General features: G+C 45.0%; 2 protein-coding genes across 9 annotated transcripts in view; both read left to right on the plus strand.

Annotated features, from left to right (window-relative positions):
* The window catches only part of scel (sciellin), a 92663-nt gene extending 84348 nt beyond the window's left edge, over positions 1–8315 (plus strand). For all 7 annotated transcript variants that reach the window (XM_085998526.1, XM_085998528.1, XM_085998527.1 and 4 more), the window contains 3 exons: positions 280–388; positions 3797–3899; positions 6189–8315. In XM_085998526.1, the coding sequence (XP_085854652.1) occupies positions 280–388; positions 3797–3899; positions 6189–6205 (229 nt within the window). In that variant the 3' untranslated portion in view covers positions 6206–8315. The remainder of the gene's footprint in view (positions 1–279; positions 389–3796; positions 3900–6188) is intronic.
* A 5444-nt stretch (positions 8316–13759) lies between these two features.
* The window catches only part of slain1a (SLAIN family member 1a), a 112148-nt gene continuing 110929 nt past the window's right edge, over positions 13760–14978 (plus strand). Inside the window, exon 1 of one of the 2 annotated variants that reach the window (XM_085998534.1) lies at positions 13760–14505. In XM_085998534.1, coding sequence (XP_085854660.1) covers positions 14096–14505 — 410 coding nt within the window. In that variant the 5' untranslated portion in view covers positions 13760–14095. The remainder of the gene's footprint in view (positions 14506–14978) is intronic. The other variant, XM_085998535.1, reaches the window with a different exon arrangement.

Below are 14978 nucleotides of genomic sequence, written 5' to 3' on the forward strand. Positions count from 1 at the left end.
AAAATTTTACATAAAGATGTTTTAGTTTGTTCCTTTTTCGTCCCTATACCATTAAATGTGACACCACACAAGTCATCAGACACGATCAGAAAAAGATAAAATTATTTTTTTGTTCTTTTTTCTCCTCCACTTTTCTCTTGTCTTGTAGCAGGTGGCTCACGTTGATTACAATGGCAGGGGATACTGGTGATCTTCCAATACCTTGCCATTAATTTTGAATGAATGTGTAATATCAGCATTTGATTGTCCTCATAGTAAGCTCTGGTGTTTGGTTTGCAGGAAAGCCATGGATAAAAATGTATGCAGCCAATGCTACAAGCCCATTACCAAGGGTGCAAAAATGATCCTGGAGGATTTGAACATTAATTGCCATGCAGCATGCTTTAAGGTATAAAATAGCGGTGTACAGTAAAAAAAAAACTGCCTATTATAGATTGGGGTATGGTAACCCTTACAAACACATAATATCATTTGAACTTTAACACTGCCTTCAGGTCATTTGCTGAGCAGTGCACAGCAATATGGCTAATGGTTTCTACCTTTTCCCGATCACCCTGTGGGGAAACAAGAGATGTCTACTCAGCACCAATCCCTCCCTCAACAACTTGGCCAACATCAGGAAATCACCATGGGGCCGATTTTCCCAGCCCCGAGGAGGCGGGTTTGGAGGCGGGACAGTTGAGAAAAATCGCAAAAAGTGAGAGCGGGTTCGGAACCCGCCTCCGCGCAATTTTGCCGGAGGTGGGTTTCATGGGTGCAATTCGGTCCCACCTCCATCAGCCGGGAGAGGTAGTTAAGACCCTTAGATAGTGGTTAAGGGCCTCGATAATCCTATTTTGCCAAGCCTTTGTTATTTTACCACATTTTCAGCACGTTGCACGACCCTCCGAAACCACGCCAGCTAATCCTGGCAGGTTGACAAGTGGGTGGCCTCCTCACAGCTGCAGCTCCACCATTAAAATGGAGCTTTCAACAGGGATCAGTTGCAGGTGGCAGAACTTTTGTTGCACAGGTCTTTCAGCACTTTTAGCAGGCCTACCGAATTCGGAGGTGCTGCAACTTCTATCTCTCAACTGTGGGACCTCCTTGGAAAACCCTCTCCCCGCTTGGACTGAGCGCTTCTCCAATGGAGGTATCTGCCAGCAGCATGGGAACCATTTATTTCCTTTCATCATGGACCTCAGATTCGGATGAGGGGCAGCCATGGCGGCAGCAGAACCAGGCAGCTCAGCAGCAACAGCAGCAGGAGCCCCAACCTCCTGCTCACCCACCTGATGCTGCACAGGGCAGAAGGCACCAGCGCATGGAAGCACATCGCCGCAGGAGATACTCCCATTCTCAGAGTTTACAGACAGAGGATGAGCTACCTCAACATGACTGAGCAGCAGTGCCAAAGGAGGCGGAGAGTTTCGCGAGAGGTTGTCGGAGACATCTGCGCACTGCTGCAACCAAACCTGGAGCCCAGAGATGGACACCCCTTACCAGTGGCTGTCAAAGTCACCACCGCACTCAACTTTTTTGCCTCAGGCTCCTTCCAGGGAAAATCAGCAGACATCAGTGGCATCTCCCAGTCAGCCGCCCACAGTTGCATCACGCAGGTTACCGATGCCCTTTTCGCAAAGGCGCACTATTAAATCCACTTCTCAAGGGATCAAGCAAGTGTAACCGCGCGTTCTCGGTTGGCTTTGCAAATATGGCAGGCTTGCCAATAGTTCAGGACATCATAGACTGCACACATGTGGCCCTTAGGGCACACCATCACAACCCAGCTATCTTTGTCAACCGCAAGGGCTTCCACTCCCTCAACGTAAAGCTGGTGTGTAACCACAAGGAGGAGATTTTGCATGTTTGCGCCAAGTTCTGTGGTAGCTGCCATGACTCATTCATCCTGCGGAACTCTAGTATTCCTCCGCTCTTCAATCTGTCAAACCAACTTAACGGATGGCTCCTTGGTGACAAGGGCTACCCCCTGAAGAAGGCTAATAACGCCAATCAGGAGGCCAGCTAACGAGGCTAATGACGCCAATCAGAAGGCCAGCTAACGAGGCTAATGACGCCAATCAGGAGGCCAGCTAATGAGGCTGAGGAGCGCTACATCGCCAGCCACATTTCGACAAGGTCCATCATCGAACAAACCATTGGCTTGCTGAAGATGCGATTCCGATGCCTTGACAGATCAGGTGGAGCCCTGCAGTACTCAGCAGCCAGGGTCTCTAGAATGGTCGTGGTCTGCTGTGCAATGCACAACATCGCACAGCGTCGTGGCTTGCAGCTTCCTGATGATCAAGTGGCTCAGTACATAGCCTCCTCAGATGAGGAGGAGGAGGACCGAGCAGCGGCGCATCCACCAGCAGCAGTGGCAGCACGTGAGCACATTGCTGGCTGTGATGTAAGGGATGCACTAATCCTGGCCAGATTTACATAGGTTGCCCATTGTGGCGCATGTGCTTGGCTCCTTCTTAACACATGATAGAAAATGGACATGACTCTCCGGCCTCCTTTCACTCTGACCACCAACCTGACCACGCAAATGTCGCAGAGCCTGCAATGTGGAGCTGCCTAAGCCGAAATAACAGATGCCATCACGCCAACAGTTTACCATCACCTCATTTTAATACATTCACACAGGGATGGCATTTCATCAATAAACAGGAACAATCACCCAATCTGCACACAGATCTGGAGGTTATATCCCTTGCCAGCAAGAACCACACAGCCTTGGTTTCTTTGGGATGCCTCTTCCTCCCAGATATGGGGAAGAGCACCTCCCTGCTAGCTCTCGCCCCCTCAACCATGATACCCAGCGCCTCATCCGAGAACCTCGGGGAGGCCCTTGCCTTGGAGCTGGCCATTCTTCAATGAGATAAAAGTTTGGAGGTGGTGCAGCATCGACCAAAAACCAGTGGAATGAGCCAAGGCAGCAAGCAGCCCTTAAATGAAACTGGATAAGTGAAGTCAGCAGAGGCGAGTTTCAGTCCCAAAAGACTAATTGGCCCAGGGGAACCCACACCTCTGAAATTAACTGGCCAATTAGGGGAAAATCGCTAATTTTTCCCACCTGACAGTGGAGGCGGGTTTGGAACCCACCCAAACCGAAACCAGCCTCCAATGGGAAAATTGCCATGTGTGGAGTCACAGGCCCGCGTGCACACCCGAATAATCTGGGTAATTTTGACTTTGCCTGAAAGTGTATGACGAGCTGCTGAATTTGATATTGCCCGTTTTACGCTTCCACCCAAAGTCAAAATTACCCCCTCTATGTCAGTTTAATAAAAGAGCCGTGAGTCAAGCATACATCCACCATACCTCAGACATTAAACTTCAGACATCATGGTTTAGAAAAATATCTCCCAAAGAAAAGAAGCAAAGCCAGTTATTTCCTGACAGTTTTTCTCACCTTGATAATCTAGTCACTTCCCAGCAGCATGAACTGGGGATTTGCAAGCAGTTGCCAATCTAGAAAAACTCCTTCCAAAAATTAGCCACTAATTGACCTCAGATTGTGCCTATTTAGGCCACTCCCCATGCCCGGGGTGTAATTGAGCAGTGGCCCTAAAGGAACAGCTTAAACACAATTCCACCACTGCAACTAAATATCACAACTATTGCTCAGACTCCCACGGCCTGTGAGTGACATCGTGGGAGATCATATAGTTCCCGTCTGTGCCTTGCACAAGAAAAAATGTGGCCATATTTCATTTGGCTTTGTTGGAAGGGTTTAGCTGAATGTAAAGGGTTTACTGTGGCGCAGTAGATCCCCACAGAATAATTATAATCACATTTTATTTTTCTGCAGTGTCAGCTTTGCAACTCATCTCTGGAAAATCTGAATGCTGGAGACAACTTCTGGGTTCACCGCCGTACCGTGCACTGTGAACCGTGCTATGATAAAGTAAAGGGTAAGTTGTGGTTAATTAAAATATGAATTCATGTACTTTTAATAGTTGAAATTTCAGTAAAAACTCCCATTGTTGTGGGACAGATTGCAGAAGCTGGGTTCTATCCCAAATCACAAGATTACACAGAAAGAAGAAAGAACGAACTTACATCAGAACAGGAGTAGGCCATTCAGCCCCTCAAGCCTGTCCCACTGGACAATAAGATCATGGCTGATCTGTATAAATTTGTATTTATATAACGCCTTTTATGACCTAAGGAAGTTCAAAAGCACTTTACAGCCAATTAACTCTAATTTAGGGAATGCAAGAACCAATTTTCACACAGCAAGTTCCCACAAACAGCAATGGGATGATGACCAGATAAACTGTTTTAGTGATGTTGGTTAAGAGATAAATATTGGCCAGGATGACTCCCGTGCTCTTCTTCAAAATATTGCCATGGGATCTTTTACGTCCACTTGAAAGGTCAGATGGGGCCTCGGTTTAACGTCCAATCTGAAAGATGACACCTCCAACATTGCAGCACTCCCTCAGCACTGCAGCTGCAATTATTGACCGATTGCTGTGAGGATGGATGTGTTGGGTAACCAATGGCGGGAGCATGGGAGCGGGGTGGTAGGAGGCGGGAGGTCATGTGATGAAACCGCCCAGAAACATATCCAACCTAGAGTGGCCAACCCTAGATGTTAGTAAGGTTGTCACCTTTTCCCCCCAAGTCCAGAAGTGGATGAGGGCAGGAGTGGGACAAGGAGGTGGGACATTGGCTTGAGCGCTAAGGGCTGATTTTAACTTCCGTTGGAGACGGAAACCGGGCGGTAGAGGATCGGCCGCCCATTATACACCCCGCCTGATTTTCCTTTCCATTGTCTTCAACTGGGCGGTCGATCCGTAGATGCCTGTACTCCACCACTGTTGAACTTAAAATTGGCCCCTTGCTGTTTGTTTTTGCTGCTGCTGAAAATTCTTTGAAAACCTTAACATTAATAAGTAATGCCACTGTATTTCAAAAATCAGGCAAGGGAGAGAAAAAAAACATGTTTATTTTTAAAAACAAACTTTGCATAGTTTGAAATGTCTGGACAGCTCACACAAAACAGGATAGTATCGTTCAGAACTAGGCATCTGGCAGCCCCGGACGCCAGCTACATACATAGCCCAAATATGCATCGGCCAAACATCCCTTATCTTTTTTAAAAAGCAAATTAAAATCAGCATCCTACTTGGGGCTCCTGTTGTGCTGATACAAAAGCCCATTGGATCATTTTCGTAGGAACAGTTAAACATTGTTTGCAGTAGTACCAGTTCTAGATTTGCATGAATGCCAATGTCCTAAATTGAAACGGAAAAGCTGGGGAAAATTCAGTGCTCTCCTGTTGAGGCTGCCCTATTCCAAATTTCAGAGCAAATGTGTTCGTTCTCTTGGTAAAAATATTATAAATGCTCTCACATTAACAATTTGCTGCAGGACTTGGGTCAAAAGTGATTCTGCATTGCCACATGCAACGTTTCTCTGCTGTGCCAAGCTGGAATTCTTGACCATGTGATGATATTGCTGACTGCTGCATGCAGGAAAAACAGAAATTGCAGTTGCTGCACATAACAAAATGCTTTCTATTAGGGTTAGGGTTACGATACCTTTGCAGCATAATTTAATAACAGGTCACCAAATTCACAGAATAGATCTAAACCAAAAGGTGTGCATCTTATTAAAGCCAAGACTCATTTCATAGTCTCCTATTCCAACTCATTGGTTTTTATTTCCATTAAAGCCAATGGAAATAAAAATTTGGAGAGATGTAAAGCGGGCTGCCTGTTTGCTATCACCCGTTTTACACTATCACACAAAGTCAAGATCTACCCCAATCTTTCCCAGCACTCAAAATTGCAGGACACTTTACCACTCTGCCTTTCCTTCCTCTTACATTCTTCAAGTTTTTAAAATCCAAGTGTGGTGCCAATTAACCATTACTTACTGATTTGTCCCATCTTCTTCCACTCTTCTCCACTGTGGTCATTTCCTGTATTATATACCTTGGCCCGACACATGGATTTCTGGGGGAAAAAAACAAGATTCTGACTACTTGGGTGAAATGTAGGCCAGTTTGCAGTGATCATTTTATCTTACGGAAACTCTATATCAGCTTATAAAATGTGTATGGGTTATTATGTTTATCTCTTAATATGAAATGTGTTTATGTTCCATTTGCAAAATAGATATATATTGTTACAGTAATGTGTAAAGAAATATTTTGATGGTTTTTAAATCTGAAGAACATTTCTACTTTGCAGCACAATGGAAGTACTAAATTGATTCTCAGACAAGAGTATCAGCTGAACAATGATGTTTCTACGGTTTGAGATTTTTGGGGATAGGAGGACATATTTACACTGCTTTTTGAATTTTAGTAGATATCTCTTATACAGATTATAATTCCTTTCTCCAATTGTAATTTCTGGATTTTATTTTAAAATAGAGGAATAGCGTTTCCTTGTATAATGTAGTGAAGTCACTGCTCAAAGAACTGCCGTGAAATAACTTCTTTACTCGATCAATGTATATTTTAAGAGGCATAATAAAATCTGATGTGGCTTATTTCTCAAAAAAATGTTCACCAGCTTATGTTATTGCAACTGGATAACTATTGTGTGCGTTTTCTTTTAAGCATTGTGTTCTACCTTTACCTAGAGAGTAGCATATGTTCCCCAAATGATAAAAGATATACAGGTTAGGCGACTAAGTAAAATGACATGTATCAATAGAACTGAAATCTTCCATGTGGTACCTGTAATGCAAACATGTATTTTCAGTTTTCCAAGAAAGAATTACAGGACTGGAAAATAAACAGATGCAATACGTTAAAGGGACAGTGTCTCTGTATTAGTGAGGGTTCAGGCCTGCTAGGCTCTTGAAGCAGCATCTCTAACTACTGCAGAAATGCTATGTTGGGCACTACGGCTAATTTGGCAATATGCATATGGTTTTAATTTGAAAAAGTGAGACAAAAATGGTATTGCTGGACAAAATCTGCTACACAGTAACATCAGTGCATTGATGATTGTGTCATGCAATGTCCTAATTACTATGACAACATTGTGTCTTTAAGAGGCTGGCACTGTTATGAATTAAATATTATGACGTTTCTGAATTTTAACTATAGCTTTCAGGAAAACTGGAGATTTTTGAAACTCTACTTAAGTGTAATTTTTTTAAAAGTGTCAGAGTTCTTTAATAGCAAGGGGCAGAAATTCAAAAGCAACATCTAAGCTAATGCCACCTCTTTTTATAATTTACACATATATATATAGATTTACACATTTCATTGGAAATAATTTCTTTGCTAAATTGTAGTTTTAGGGAGGTTTATGTTTCTATATGGTAAAGAAAATCTGTATATGACATGAGCATTTTATTTCAATTATTACGCATATCTATGTGACAAATGAGGGGCCAGATTTTCATATTGGTGAGCAGTAATAGTGTTACAGCTGATTATGATTTCAGAAAACCTTTCTCCTCACCACACTGCCAAGATCATTCAAACATGCTCACGAAAATGTTTGTCCAGTGGGCATTACAAGTTGTGGTGACATTTTCACCGTGTAATTTATAAAGATCATTCGGTTTGTAGAGAGGAGTAATCAGGCATTTTCCCACGACAACTCAATAGCTGGGTAGCAGCCATGAAAGTGATTTGAGTTAAAATCAGCTTCTGTTTATCTTTGTCCCTGCTGATGTTAGCAACAACCAAAATAAAGAAAAATCATAGTTCTGCTGCTTGTAACACCACATCCGAATGCTGCCGGCAGGAAAATCTAGCCCCCACTCAACTTTTTTAAAGATAGTTTAGATTTCAATGTACAAAAACATGGTTTCGATTAGTTGGGATTTAAAAAGAAATTGGAATCAGATAGGTCCATGGTAATTGTGTCCTCAGAATTCTTGAATATCATATATATATTACAGCATCTATAAGAGTGCTAACTTTTTATATTCACTGGAGAGTTAACCTGTGATGCTCAGTTGTCATTTTTCACTTTATTGAAATGCTGGTTTCAAAATTGCGTCACAAGAAATATACAGTGAAATTGAGGACATTAGCTTTGACAAAACCTTCGAAAGCCAAACTCGCCTTCAATTGTCAGCACCTCCAGTAATTGACAGTAAATCTAGATTTAAACATAAGCCTGTGCTGAGAATAGGAGCATTACCAGGAACAATACTCTGATGGATCTAACAATCATTTATCCAAAGCAATCAACAACCTGAACTTCCATATGAAATGATATTTTGCATGTTAAGTAAAATAATGCGCTATGTATTAATGCATGAATATACAGCAAGAAAATATGTTGGTAGAGAGGTATTGTGTTAACAAACTGTAATATTGTGTTAATAAAAAGAAAGAACTGACCAAATTGGTAAACACTGTTGTTTTTAATTATGCGTGTGTTCCATTAGTTATTTGGAAATCACTGCTTTTGATTTTTTATTTGAAAATTGAAACTATTAAGTTTTATTTTTACATTGATATCCTTGCTAATATCTTACAGTGATACATACACAAAATTATATCAGTGTTCATTGTTATGGTTTGCACATCTTTCCTTTTCTTCCCCCCTTTTTCTTCTATTCATCATCTAGTACTTATTCATTTTAGCAAATGTTTCCATGCTATTCATGCCTATCCGGTAACCCAAAGAGAATTTGTTTTAATTTAATGGAATTTTGCCCAAATTTCCAATATATGCTCCTGGTGGATGAGACTACTTGTAAAATTCTCCATCAGGGCAATGAAAATCGTACTGAGAATCTGAAGACACAGTTCCTTGTGTCAGCTGTGGCTCAGTGGGTAGCACACTCACCTCCGAGTCAGAAGGTTGTGAAGGTCATAAAGCTAGGCTGACACTCCAGTGCAGTGCTGAGGGAGTGCTGCACTGTCGGAGGTGTCGTCTTTTGGATGAGACGTTAAACCAAGGCCCCGTCTGCTCTCTCAGGTGGACGCGAAAAATCCCATGGCACTATTTCGAAGAAGAGCAGGGGAGTTATCCCCGGTGTCCTGGCCAATATTTATCTCTCAATCAACATCACAAAAAAAAACAGATTACCTGGTCATTATCACATTGCTGTTTGTGGGACCTTGCTGTGTGCAAATTGGTTGCTGCATTTCCCACATTACAACAGTGACTCCACTTCAAAAGTACTTCATTTGCTGTAAAGCGCTTTGAGACGTCCGGTGGTCATGAAAGGTGCTATAGAAATGCAAGTCTTTTTCGTCATGACACTTGTAAATCTATTACCAATGATGGCTCCATCCTCAGTCATCCTTCATCAATTGACATTATTGTCCTCACTGGGACTGAAATTCCTTCTTTTAATTTTACCAAACATTTTCCAGTAAAATGATCAACTCTGACCTCAAATGGCACTCTCGCATCTCTTCAATTGTGAATGCTGCCTCCAAGAATTGCAGTTATTTCTTTTGTGCCAAACACCTTTTTTGCCTCAAAAACATAGCTCTTAAGTCCAAGCCCATCAACAAATTTATTATTGCTCCCATATCTAGGGAGGTTCTGCTAGCAACTCTTTTGTGTTGCTGGACAGAATGCCAGAAAAGGCTTACTGTTTAATAAGCAATCCCTGTCAACTCTAGCCTCCAAACCCTCCACCTCAACCTTTCTTGTCTTTCACTGTTTTATTACTGCCACTATAGCCAGTGTTTATCTGAACTTTCCTCTCTTGTTCCTTTTGAGCTCCAAATATACCTCCAGATGCTTTTCCTCCACTCTGCATTCCCACTTTTTTTTATTTGCTTATGGGATCTGGGCGTCGCTGGCAAGGCCAGCATTTATTGCCCATCCCTAATTGCCCTCGAGAAGGTGGTGGTGAGCTGCCTTCTTGAACCGCTGCAGTCCGTGTGGTGATGGTACTCCCACAGTGCTGTTAGGTAGGGAGTTCCAGGATTGTGACCCAGCGACGATGAAGGATCGGCAATATACTTGTAAATCAGGATGGTGTGTGACTTGGAGGGGAACCTGGAGGCGGTGGTGTTCCGATGTGCCTGCTGCCCTTGTCCTTCTAGGTGGAAGAGGTCGCGGGTTTGGGAGGTGCTGCCGAAGAAGCCTTGGCAAGTTGCTGCAGTGCATCTTGTAGATGGTACACATTGCCGTCACGGTATGCCGGTGGTGGAGGGAGTGAATGTTTAAGGTGGTGGCTGGGTGCCAATCAAACAGGCTGCTTTGTCCTGGATGGTGTCGAGCTTCTTGAGTGTTGTTGCAGCTGCAGTCATCCAGGCAAGTGGAAAGTATTCCATCACACTCCTTACTTGTGCCTTGTAGATGGTGGAAAGGCTTTGGGGAGTCAGGAGGTGAGACACTCGCCGCAGAATACCTAGCCTCTGACCTGCTCTTGTTGCCACAGTATTTATGTGGCTAGTCCAGTTAAGTTTCTGGTCAATAGTGACCCCCAGGATGTTGATGGTGGGGGATTCAGTGATGGTAATGTCGTTGAATATCAAGGGGAGGTGGTTAGACTCTCGCTTGTTGGAGATAGTCATTGCCTGGCACTTCTGTGGCACGAATGTTACCTGCCACTTATCAGCCCAAGCCTGAACGTTGTCCAGGTCTTGTTGCATGCATGCATGGACTGCTTCATTATCTGAGGAGTTGTGAATGGCGCTGAACACTGTGCAGTCATCAGCGAACATTCCCATTTCTGACCTTATGTTGGAAGGTCATTGATGAAGCAGCTGAAGATGGTTGGGCCTAGGACACTGCCCTGAGGAACTCCTGCAGCGGTGTCCTGGGGCTGTGATGATTGACCTTCAATCACCACAACCATCTTCCTTTGTGCTAGGTATGACTCCAGCCAGTGGAGCATTTTCCCCCTGATTCCCATCGACTTCAGTTTTACTAGGGCTCCTTGATGCCACACTCGGTCAAATGCTGCCTTTATGTCAAGGGCAGTCACTCTCACCTCACCTCTGGAATTCAACTCCTTTGTCCATGTTTGACTGTAATGAGGTTGGGAGCTGAGTGGTCTTGGTGGAACCCAAACTAGGCATCAGTAAGCAAGTTATTGGTGAGTAAGTGCCGCTTGATAGCATTGTCGATGACACCTTCCATCACTTTGCTGATGATTGAGAGCAGACTGATGGGGCGGTAATTGGCCGGGTTGGATTTGTCCTGCTTTTTGTGGACAGTTTTCCACATTGTCGGAGAGAGCCAGTGTTGTAGCTGTACTGGAACAGCTTGGCTATGGCGCGGTTAGTTCTGGAGCACAAGTCTTCAGCACGATAGCCGGGAAGTTGTCGGGGGCCCATTGCCTTTGCTGTATCCAGCGCACTCAGCCGTTTCTTGATATCACGTGGAGTGAATCGAATTGGCTGAAGACTGGCTTCTGTGATAGTGGGGACCTCAGGAGGAGGCCGATATGGATCATCCACTCGGCACTTCTGGCTGAAGATGGTTGCAAACGCTTCAGCCTTGTCTTTTGCACTCACGTGCTGGGCTCCACCATCATTGAGGATGGGGATGTTCATGGAGCCTCCTCCTCCCGTTAGTTGTTTAATGGTCCACCACCATTCATGACTGTTGAATTGAAGAGTTATGATACAGTCTTTTACTACAACTCATTCTTCTCTCAGAGCTCAAAGCTGTGGAACTACTTGCCTCTCAGTTTTCCTTCTACAATTTTCCATGGTTTAAAGGTCCAAAATTGGCATTACCTAATTCATACTCACTGACTTATTCATCTTTTATTTTGCTCTTTTCGGACTTGGCAGTATTCTGTATAATTGGTCATGATCCTTCATCTTTGATTATCAATTAAATAAACAAAAAATAAAAATCTCATGTATTTGACCATGTTTATGTTTTGTGCTAATCAGGGTGAGAGTTGTAAGTGCTGCAGACTGTAACAATTTCCATATCAGGCACCAAGGGCTGCAACATTAAGAAACTAAGGGAGAATAATTCCCCCTTGCTCCCCGCAGCAGCGCCAGGTAATGTTACCGACTGCTGCAGGAGTCGCGAACAGTGAGACCGGCCGCTTTTGGGGCGTCATTTAAATGCGCGGTGGCCGGCCGACATGAAAAAAAAATTGCCGCACGCGGGCTTGAGCACCGGGCTGATCTTGTGGCACTCCCGCAGCCCCGGTGCTCCAGCAGATGCCAAAAGAAGTGCCGAGCTCGCAGCGGGGAGCCCCTCCCTTTAATTGGCCACATGTGATGCTGCTGAGCACATCGCCCCAGATCGGGACATTCCCCGCCTCTTGCACTCCTAGAGGTATATAGAGCGCTTGATTTAGCTCGCCACTTCCCTCTTGGAGCAAAAAACAGGAATTTCTCAAATGCTAACTTTTCAAACACTTTTGACTTAGCGCCCCAAATGCCCCTTCTAGGGGAATTTCTTCCCCCAAGATTTTGACTCAACTAAGAACAGCATTCCTACATTTTTCTATTTCATCTACCAACTCTCCTGTGAACTATTTGAGTAAGATTGCCAATCTCTGCTAACTTGGGGTTTGTTTCATGTCATGGGCCTAAGTGCACTAGGAACTGGATTGAGACTGACGAACTCAATTCATCAGAATCTGACGAATCATTGTAGAAATTGAAGTATACATACACAGGTGTGTGTGCCATAACTTGCTGTGGCAGGGCATTAACGACGTCCTTGCACGTTCACATTTTAAAATTTGTGTGTGGCAAGTTGCTGAAAGTGCAAACTGATAATGTCGCAGCGAGGGAAACCGACCCTCTGGGACCTGAGTGAACAGGACAAGCAACTGGGTAGTTCCTTAACAAATCAGATTGAGAAATTAACAGCGCAAGGAGAGAGAAGGAAGTGTAAGTTAGAGTGGATGAATTCAATGTCACATCAAGTACAGGAAGAGAAATAAAGGGAGGGAAAGAAAAATTGGATTAAGAGAGAAAGACGAAAAACAGAAAGGAAAAGTAAAAAAGATTTTAATTTAAAATTTTACTGTTTTTAAATCTCCAACAACAATTAAAACCTGAAGGAATGAGGCTCCACACTTGTAATAGTTAATTTTCAGAGCCAGAGAGGTTGATTGGCAGTAACACTCATCACATCATTAAAAGGGTACTTAGTCTGAAATAGATAAGACTAAACATTTTGTGGCAAGTTTAGTTCGTATCTTCCACACAAATACATCAACTTCAGCTGTTCAATGCTTCTCAGTTGTGAGGCAGACAGCGAGATGATGTTTTCATGAAGCTAATGGCTGAGCGGCACATCTCATACAGCAACTTTTGGATTGTGGCATTTAACCACACATCTGCCCTCGTCGGCACCTGTTGTAGCATTTTGCGCAACAATAACAGAGAGGACAATTAGCCTCACCATTATTTTGACAGCAGATTATTGGTCATTGAAGTATGCATACACAGGCGTGTGTGTGTATGTTGAACCATACTTAAGTACACAGGTACATGTGCTAAACATGCTAAACTTTACACACACAGGTACATGTGCTAACAGACTGAAGTATAGAGACACAGGTACATGTGCCAAACACTGAAGTATAGAGACACAGGTACATGTGCTAACAGACTGAAGTATAGAGACACAGGTACATGTGCGAACAGACTGAAGTATAGAGACACAGGTACATGTGCGAACAGACTGAAGTATAGAGACACAGGTACATGTGCCAAACACTGAAGTGTGCTGAACACACTGAAGTATACACAGGTTTGCAGCAATAAAACCAGGACATTTACATTAAAAAATGTAAAAAAAAACATTCAAACGGGTGAGTTGTAGCGCTCTTGCAAGACGACATTACTCCTTTGATGTGGGCGGCGCTTTGGTAACAACCTCCCCGCAATCCCTCCTCTTTGAATAAAAGGTTTCACATTATGCAAAAAAAACAAAGCTGTCTCCTTATGGTTTTATTAGGAAAAACACATGCGCACTTATGTAGAGTAACTGCTGCCATTTGAGTGAGTGAGTGAGAGAGAGGGGGGGGGCTGGCACATATTAATCTAACGTAGAGGAGGGTTCGTCGCAGTGTACGCCAGCTCTTTGTTGTGTGTGAGGAAAAAAGAGGGCAGAGGCGGGGAGGAAACAGCAACAGCAGGAGAGGCGGCTGCTCATCTCCATCGAGGCACAAAGCCTACCTCCGAACAATATTAGGAGCCCTTTTGTCACAGGTGCACAGGGAGGAGAAAGCCATGGAGGCGCCGCTGCTGAAGATGATGGCGGGGGACGTGAGCTCCAAGGTGAGCGCCGAGCTGGAGGTGAAGAAGCTGCAGGAATTGGTGAGGAAACTGGAGTGGCAGAACGAGCAGCTGAAGAGCCGGGCGAGCGCTGCCGCCGCCGCCGCCGCCTCCGCCTCCCCTCACCCGGTCTACAATCCATCGCACCAGCCGCCGGCTTCGGCTCTGTACTGCCCGCCTCCTCCCCAGGGCTCGGCTTACTGTCACCCCAACAACACCTACCTCCCGCCCGGCCCCGGCCCCTACTGCCCCGAGTACTGGGAGCGCAGCCGGGCGGACAGCGGCCCGGCCAGGCTGCTGCTGCTGGAGGAGCTCGACATCCTGGACCTGGACAGCGGCCGCTGCAGCGGAGACCAGGACTGCTGGTACTGTGCGCTCCTTTTTCATTGCCTTTGTCAGCTCTTTGCAAATAGCCATTTTATTAGTTGTTGATCGGCGCCTTCAGTGTCTTCTCTCCTTCCCCTCATGCCCTTATCCCCCTCTCCATTCCCCCCTCATGCCCTTATCCCCCTCTCCATTCCCCCCTCATCCCCTTATCCCCCTCTCCATTCCCCCTCTCCATTCCCCCCTCATCCCCCCCCCTCCATTCCCCCCTCATCCCCCCCCCTCTCCATCCCCCCCTCATCCCCCCCCCTCTCCATTCCCCCCCTCATCCCCCCCTCTCCATTCCCCCCCTCATCCCCCCCCCTCTCCATTCCCCCCCCTCATCCCCCCCTCTCCATTCCCCCCCTCATCCCCCCCCTCATCCCCCCCCTCTCCATCCCCCCCCTCTCCATCCCCCCCCTCTCCATCCCCCCCCTCTCCATCCCCCCCCTCTCCATCCCCCCCCTCTCCATCC

The sequence above is a fragment of the Somniosus microcephalus genome, chromosome 10, assembly GCF_052327205.1.
Source record: "Somniosus microcephalus isolate GS21.2 chromosome 10, FLI_Smic_1.0, whole genome shotgun sequence".
Taxonomy (NCBI): Eukaryota; Metazoa; Chordata; class Chondrichthyes; order Squaliformes; family Somniosidae; genus Somniosus; species Somniosus microcephalus.